General features: G+C 38.0%; 1 protein-coding gene across 1 annotated transcript in view; it reads left to right on the top strand.

The window, feature by feature from the left end:
* Positions 1-7,994, top strand: part of LOC139144991 (probable methyltransferase-like protein 24) — an 11,926-nt gene extending 3,932 nt beyond the window's left edge. Inside the window, exons 3-6 of the mRNA XM_070715872.1 lie at positions 2,359-2,657; positions 3,031-3,102; positions 4,101-4,275; positions 5,613-7,994. Of these exons, the coding sequence (XP_070571973.1) occupies positions 2,359-2,657; positions 3,031-3,102; positions 4,101-4,275; positions 5,613-5,930 (864 nt within the window). The 3' untranslated portion in view covers positions 5,931-7,994. The remainder of the gene's footprint in view (positions 1-2,358; positions 2,658-3,030; positions 3,103-4,100; positions 4,276-5,612) is intronic.
* Positions 7,995-8,395: the final 401 nt, after the last annotated feature.

Here is an 8,395-nt window from a genome sequence, read left to right as displayed (position 1 = left end):
CGTCATTTTAAGGATGGACATTCGTTGGATCTTGAAAGGGTGTGGTTTGTAGAAAGTAACCTGCTTTAGCAAAATTGTCAGCCTTTCTACTTTTGCAAATAAATATTTTAGGTATAAAAGAGACCATTCACGTGCAGAATGATTTGGTTGTTAAATATTTAAAAGAGGAATGTTAAATAAAGTTAAACAACATATCACCTTTTTACCATGTTATGATATTTGACAGAAAATGATTTCTAAAATTCATCAGTGATGGAAGAAAACTTATTTGACGAGTGCTCAAACTAGACACTAGCTATATATAGCTATATACAACTGACCTTTTACATAATAGATACCGGCCTTGTGCATTTATATCTGCAAGTCTGTCTTAAAAAGATAAGGTTTTAAGATAAGCTTCGTCTAACATGATTGATAGTGTGACATTCTGCTAGCCAATAAAACTTTTAGACATACAATACCTGAATGTGAAATGGAAGCTACATGATATGAATTTTCCAGACAACACAACAAAGTCATTAGACTAAAACCGTTATTTAACATTATATAGCTGTGCATATTGCCAATGTGTGTGTGTTCTACAAATCAAAAACTGAGTGTTTTTTGTTATTAGCTTTAGCTTGAACAAGATTACAATAAAGAACGGACCATATCCTAGATCTTTCAGAAAGCGTGGCCGCAATAATGTCCACCTCTTCTCTTTTTTGCGTTTTAAGAATTGACATTATCGTTCTTTAGAGTTAGAAGAGCATGTAGATTTTCCTCCAGTTCCACATTTCCACACAATTACCATTTCGTGTGAAGTTTTTGCAAATTTTAAAGTAAGAGGGGCTTCAAATATTCAACAGTTTTTGCCACGTAGGATTTTTCGCCATTTCTCACCACCCTCAAATGATCTAGTGATTTTCTATAACATTTCTGTGGAAAGAAAACCATAAGAAGGTTATAATTCTTCAAAGCCGTCAATGCGTGTGGTCAGATAGCTGCACAAGTATTTTCAACGACAACGGATGGTATGATTTTTCAATATACACAATATCGGGTAGTGAAAATGAAATGCAGCAACAATGCTTGATGTGGATAACCAACTTTAATATTTTAATCAACTCTTTTGCACATGTGTTCATGTACGATGACATGCCATCATACACAAACGTCCAGCATTTGTAGAATTTGACGGTTCAATCAAGAACGTATCTTTAACCGTCGTATAACCTTTCAATCGATACGCAGTAGTGACTCACAGCATTTATTCAGTTGTATGTGCAGTAAGTTTCACCGGCACAGAGCTACTTATGGTTTTAGTAGTCTAAATTATTGTAAGTCATTGATCGTTACGGATCGACTGAAAAAAAAATAAGTATTGTAAAACAACGCTTGCGATCTGACATCTTCGTGGGTTGACTCATGGCAAAGATCATGTCCTAAACTAAGTTGAAGTCTGTGTATGCGCCTCGAAAGTGAAAGACTTAAACTATTGCTCAAACTTTCCTGAATGAAACTTTCAACCATTCTCTTACCAAATCAACAATAAAAATCGGGGGTCACTGTGCAAAGTTTGGAATTAGCGAAACAAATTACCCAATATTTGCGTTATTTGATATTCAAAATGGCCGCCATTCCTGTGTAACTCTATAGAAAAATTAAATTTTGGATTTTCGAAAAAATAAACCGGTAAAAGTTTTTCTTTCTCCAAGGGCTTCAAAATGAGCCCCCACAAAGTATTGTAGAAATTTGAGAGTCCAAATCTGTCACCGAGGCGCGTTGTAGAAACCACCTCGGTGACACTTCGGACTCGCAATGTTCGCAATTCTTTCCTAATCTATTACTTGTGGGGCTCATTTTGAGGATTTTCACCGTCTTGAAATTTTGTTTTTTTGATCGTAGGTACGGTTGAAGGTTTTATTAAGGAAAGTTTGAGCAAAAGTTTATAATAAGTCTTTCACTTTCGAGGCACATACCACCTCAAATCATTTTTCGAGTATTTGTAACCAGTTGCGTGGAGCTGTTTGAGTGCAATGAACGGATAGAGGGATTGCCTCGCTTTCAGCTCCACTGCGCAGTCACCATGGTGAACAGTCCCCCAGGAACTAGTGGTAGTATTAACCACCATGAAAGTCAACTAGAAATACAACAAAAGATATACAGGACAGGCCATTTCAAATGATCAAGACGTATTTTTATTTACCAAGCTGAACAAAGTCTAGTTACGTCTTATAGCAGGTTGCCCCACGATTGCCCGTTGTACAGTTTGAACTTTGAAGGCCGTTCCAGGCTATGACCAATTTAACAACTGTAATGGTCTTTTGTTGCGAGCTCTTCCATTATCTCAGCTGCGACTTTCACATTATCGCATAGGTAAAAGCAGACAACAGCCCCAAAACGAAAATAGTGGAGAAAGTGGTGGAGAAAATAGTCGAGAAAGTGATCGTCAAAAACGAGACTATCAGGATCCCTCCCGAAGATCTTTTCGACGAAATGTATGACATAATCACCACTGAGCAGATAGCCGCGGCGATGTTCAAATATGCTCTAACACCGACGTACACATGTAAGAAGGAAATCCACATGGGTCACGATCCACCTGCAGACGGAGGTTGGGATTTGTGCTTGGATGTTGAAGTAACGCCGCAAAATTGTATCGTCTATTCATTTGGGTAAGTTATTCACAGCCACATCCCTCTCTCAGATGCTCATACAAAATAGCGAGTGAAGCTGTTAGGAAAGAACACGGCAGACGATGGAGACACAAGCTATAACTTTTGATGAAAGTTTTATTATTTTCCCTGGAAAACTGGTACATTTTGTTTTGTTCTTCAAAAAACATTGATTGTGTACCATCTGAAATGTTATCATGGACAGAAATTTTCTGGTTCGTACAAAATCAATTTCAACAGTGATGTTTGGCATAAAACACATTCAGGCTTTGTGTGGTACAGAACAAACAATTTGCAGTCAGACCAATAAAACTGAAAAATTCATGAAAAGCACGAATCAAATGCAACACGACACATTTCTTTCGATTTGCAGAATCTCTGACGATTGGTCATTTGACGACGACGCGGTCAAGTATGGATGTGACGTCTACAGCTTTGATCCAACGTAAGTTTATTGAATTTATTCAAACAAGGGGGAGTTCGCTTGATTATCTTTGGGTCGGCCGAACTTTGATGTCACTGGTTATGGCGTCTTTTACTTCATGTACATGATATGCGCCATTGTTCTAGAAATTAGGACCTAACATGAAGAACCATAGATATGTAATTTTGTATTATTAGGGCTGTAGTCCGATAAAATTGCCTGGGGGGGGGGAAGAACCTAGCGCAGCTATAATTTGGGTAATTTATATAAATTTACATATTGACAGTGTGGAAAAATTTAGGGAGGACACCCCCTGCCCATTGCAGGCTACTGCCCTGATTATCTTGTGAAAAGAGTCCACAGCAGCTGTAGCTTTGACCTCTCGGTGCATAGATAGTTTGCTCCGGTGTGCGGTAGCTGTAAAAACATACAGACTGAAATGTCTACAATACATGAGTAAAGGCAGTGGTCTTCTTTGAAGAAAACGTTCCACACGGTACTATCACGATAGGCCGTTTAAATCTACTTATCTACGAGTTTACAAGAAATATATGCATGGAAAACTGTAATGAACTGGATTGAATACACATCGCATCATTTCAGTGCTTCCTTAGTGAACTTGCTGTTTTGCCGTGCAAGTCAAGACTGACATTATTCGTACAAAACTTTTTTTCTCAGCATAGCTCTCCCCTTTACCTTACTATTCACTGTTATCGACATGTTCGACCATGTAAAGAATGCTATACTCTATCATAGACAGTAGAGGATGCAGCATGTACGGAGACTGTTCAAATCTTAGCACTGTCTACAAATATTTTTTTGTGGATTTATTCAGTACAGATGATTTTTACTGGTAACATCACCTACGTCTATAAAGTTAGGGTAGGTTCTAAAACGTATACAAGATAATGCTCAATTGTGGGCAATTGAAAGAAAATCTACAAAGGGAAAAATTACTAGAACAATAACAAAGCTAATTTAATCAAGTGATGATTTAAATCTTTGTCTTTCACTTTCAGCATCGGGTTGTCTGATCACAAGCGGAGCGAACACCACTGGTTTTACAACATGGGGCTCTGGCATGAGAACGTAGAAAGACATTTCGACAACCATGCCCCAAATGGGTCGCTTTACAAGGACCATTGGACATGTAGAACGGCAGATTACATCAGGAAGATGTTAAACCACGAAGACGTATGTAAACGTTGTCAATAGTTCGAAAGTTTGGAAATATTATCAATATTTAGAATGTTTAGGAAGGTTCCAACTAATTAGCACAGGATATAAATCTCAGAGAATCCTTTCTGACTGAACCAATCCGATCTGGAGATTCTAAACGTTATATCAGACATTAAGCCAAATCATTTAAACGAAGCATGACTGTTCTAAACCCACGCCTGGTGCGCAGTTTCTCACTGTTGATCTCCAGTGAAGAGGGCCTTTCTTTAGAAAATAATTTATTGTGCAAAGCTGGTTGCAAACCACCTACGCCGAGTGTTAGGAAATGTTCGGATAGGGCGCCAAGCAATAACTTTGCTCAGAGTGGCACACTGTAATATGTGCGAATGACTTTTTCCTTGTAAAATTGGACTAAAAAGGTTTATAATAATAAGGTTATTCACAAAATACAGGGATTTATGGCCTCGTACATCGTATGCTTCGGTATTGTCCGAGACGCTACTCGTCTCGGACAATACCTCCGCTGCACGATGTACTCGGACATAAATCCCGGTATTTTGTGAATAACCTTATAATATGACTTCGAACACGATACGTTGAAAACAATCAATTGTTTGATCTTTGTTTCGAGAGTACATTTTACTACATACTAGAGTCGCTATTGGGTTTGAAAAAAAAGACGGGAAGAATAGACCCAATGAAAAATCATATCGTATATTCCGGATAGATTTCATCCACGGCTGATTTATCTTGGTATCGCACTGCCGGAATGCGACAGATAGATTCTTATCAAATACCGTATACGGTACACATGTTTAATTCTATAGAGACACTGTCGATTTTAATTACCGTTGCATACATTTAAAACCAAATCGAGGTACTAATCTGAATTGAAAGATCTAAACTTTTGTGTAAGCTGTCTCTTTAATAATTTTGATAAAAAAACGATAAAAAAACATTTTAATAACAAATATAATGAAAGTATTCTCTGTTACGTGTAAAATGGCCTCCTCCCTTCCAAACGGTGAGGGCGCACGAGCCTTTTTCCTTACTAGATCATAAATTTTAATTTTCGCAAAAGATAGAGGAGCCATTACCTCATCCCCCCTCCCGCAAAATCACATTTTGTTTGCATTTCATGCATGAACAGTTCAGTCTAAACGCGGCATCGTGAGAAAATGTAACCATTAGTTGCGCCGCGGATATCGTTTTGGTATTTGTAAATTTCAAATACTATTTCAAACACTATTAGCATCTCGAGTTGTTTTGTGTGTGCTCCAAGAAATGAGAAACCCCTTTGCATGTAATTAACGGAAGCCCAGCCCTCAATACTATTTTCTTTTCACACACAGAGGCCCATCGACATGCTGAAGATGGATATAGAGGGGACTGAGCACACTGTGTTTCCACAGATGTTGGAAAGCGGCATTTTGAATCACGTTAAACAGTTTGCCTTTGAGCTCCACATGGGTGTAGGAGAGACGAAACAGAGGCGCTGGCACTTGTACCGAGCACTGGAAACGTTGATGAGGTCCTACGGCTTCCAGCTTTGGAAAATGCACCCGAACGAAGCAGTCGACGATGAAAATTTTGGGGAGGTCGCCGGTATGCACCCGTGTTGCCACGACCTATCCTGGATTAACCCAAAATTTATAAAGGCTGGACAATAACAATTGGTCGACCTATTGTCTCTATACACAAAACTGTTATTGCTCCAAATTGACAGGATGATATAAGACTTCCTTTTTAGCAATAAACGTAAAAACGCTGCACATATACTCATTTACGTGCCATCTTGCCGCTTTGTACACTCTTTTGGTTTACCTGTGGCGAAGTAGTGTGAACAAAAGCAAGAAAAGAATCGGTGCCGGGTAATTTTGTTGCAGTGAACATTGAGTCTCTAAAGTGGTTTGGCGAAAAGGAAACTTTTGAAAAGAGAAAGAAGGAAATCGCATATTCTCATCACTGCTGCTTGTTGTCAAGGACCAAAATAATGTCTGGCCTCACAATGTCGATGAAAATACTCTTACATTCTTGTATAAAGCACGCGCTGTACTTTGTTTTTAAAACAACTGCACGGTAGTTCGGCTCATTGTCAACTATCCTTTAGACAGAAATGGTCAATCGTGTGTAGGTGGTTAGAGTCGCAGATGGAGGAGCTCTTGCCGACATCGCTGAATATTGCAGTCTTACAATGATCTTAATCCATAGGTTTAATTTGTCCATGTTGTTAATAACGTCAGACAGCTTTTGTTCGATTCAGATACAAACATATTTCACAGTCAGAAAAGGCTGACAAAATTGTGAATTTTCCATTTAAGCCAACAACTGAAGGTTCATGTGTGCCTTACCTTGTTCATATGGGCTCTCTCTCTCTCTCTCTCTCTCTCTCTCTCTCTCTCTCTCTCTCTCTCTCTCTCTCTCTCTCTCTCTCTCTAAGAGTCGAGGTTTCTCTAAGTTCAATTCAGACCTCTTTTGTATATCGGCATCATGTCTGTAAGTATTTGGCCATCTAAACAATGCAGCTGTGAAGTCTTCTTGTCAAAAATATCAAACTCTCTATAGCCGATAGAAATTTTAGTGATAATAAGTTACCGTTATTTCGATTTTTAGACAATTGTTGCATCTTTTTTTTTAAGTGACTGGGGAATTCTTTTGTTTTTGTGAGGGAAAGTACGTCAGTGTTTATATGCAAATCCTTCCAGAACTTTCAAACCATGGTTGATTATGGACATCGAACATATTTTCAACTTCCGAGAGACGGACTGAAAAACACAAATATGAAGTGTATGAACATTAATTGATGACTCACTTAGAGCATTAATTGTTTAAAAATCAATGTTTGCAAGTAAAGTTCAGTTTAAAAATTCGAAGAATATCGATGAAGAGTAAACCCGGATATTCAATGACTAATTGAATATGACAATTTATTTAAGTTTCAGAATTTCAGAGGGAAAATTGGGTTTTACGACATGAATATTTTATAAAACAACCCTTGGGCCAAGAAAAATAAAAAGTTTGTTTCATCCTAAACATATTGCAAAAATGATGCGGTGACGCGGGGTTTTTCTTCTCATTTTTTTTTTCTCCTACCAACAAGAACGCGCAAAAATATGAAAACAACATAGGGATGCTCGCAGAGATGAACGGACAGCAGTATAGCTTTAGGATTTTGTACAGCAACAGTTCTATGGTTTGACTTTCAGTTCAGCAATGCACAGTTTTGACAGCTTAATATAAATAATAGTGACATATGTGTACAGTTCTGAATGGAATGTTAGTGTCATTTGTTTTGTTTACAGTTCTATTTTATACAGCACTGTTATGTACTATCGTTGCGTATTTTTGAGGTGTTTTTTTTCATTTTATTTCCTCATGAGCAGAAAAACGGTTGACGCGGCGGGTCTTAATTGACGCGCACGAGGATGAGAAACATACTTTTTATTTTTCTGGGCCTTACACAAAGTGTAAATTTATTGGGAAAACATTAGCGAAAAATGATAAAAGAATTTCAGGCAGATTGCCGATGAGCATGTGTGTGAAAAACGTGCGCCGCCGTGCGAGCAGGTAAATTTAATAATTTTCAGAGATATTGTAAACTGTACACTTATGCAGGTTTTCGAAAACCAACCAAGTCAAAAGATTTATCATTAAATATGAAGTTATTCACTTTGTAATTTTTATTCTCATCAGAATAATTTTGTATTGAATAAAGAGTAACTTGTTTCACTTTTTATCGAGCATGTCAGAATTGTGTTCTCATCAGTAAAATGTTTTCTATCTGTCTCTGTCTGTCCCTGACAGTCTGTCTGTCTATCTGTCTTCCTTAAATCATGGTTTATGTGTGAGACCTGACACCAGTCAAATCGTGCATACAGGTAAAATTGAGAGCGGATAATACTTTCTGCACCATTTATTTGTGTACATCTACAATAAGAACAAAGGCCCTAAAGGCCAGTAGACTTGATCGCGCTGTGTTCTGGACTCACTTTCCTGGCAAACTATATGCAGTCAACGCGATTTCCAAGTAAAGTGTCTTCTGCTGTCTCCGTAGGTGGCGTCCGGCATCGAAGTAGCCGACCAATTCCAACATGTACTTGTCCTAAATTTGTTAATTGTTTTCCAGTTGTTCGAT

The sequence above is a fragment of the Ptychodera flava genome, chromosome 12 (assembly GCF_041260155.1).
Source record: "Ptychodera flava strain L36383 chromosome 12, AS_Pfla_20210202, whole genome shotgun sequence".
Classification (NCBI taxonomy): domain Eukaryota; kingdom Metazoa; phylum Hemichordata; class Enteropneusta; family Ptychoderidae; genus Ptychodera; species Ptychodera flava.
This window is presented reverse-complemented; position numbering and strand designations above follow the sequence as displayed.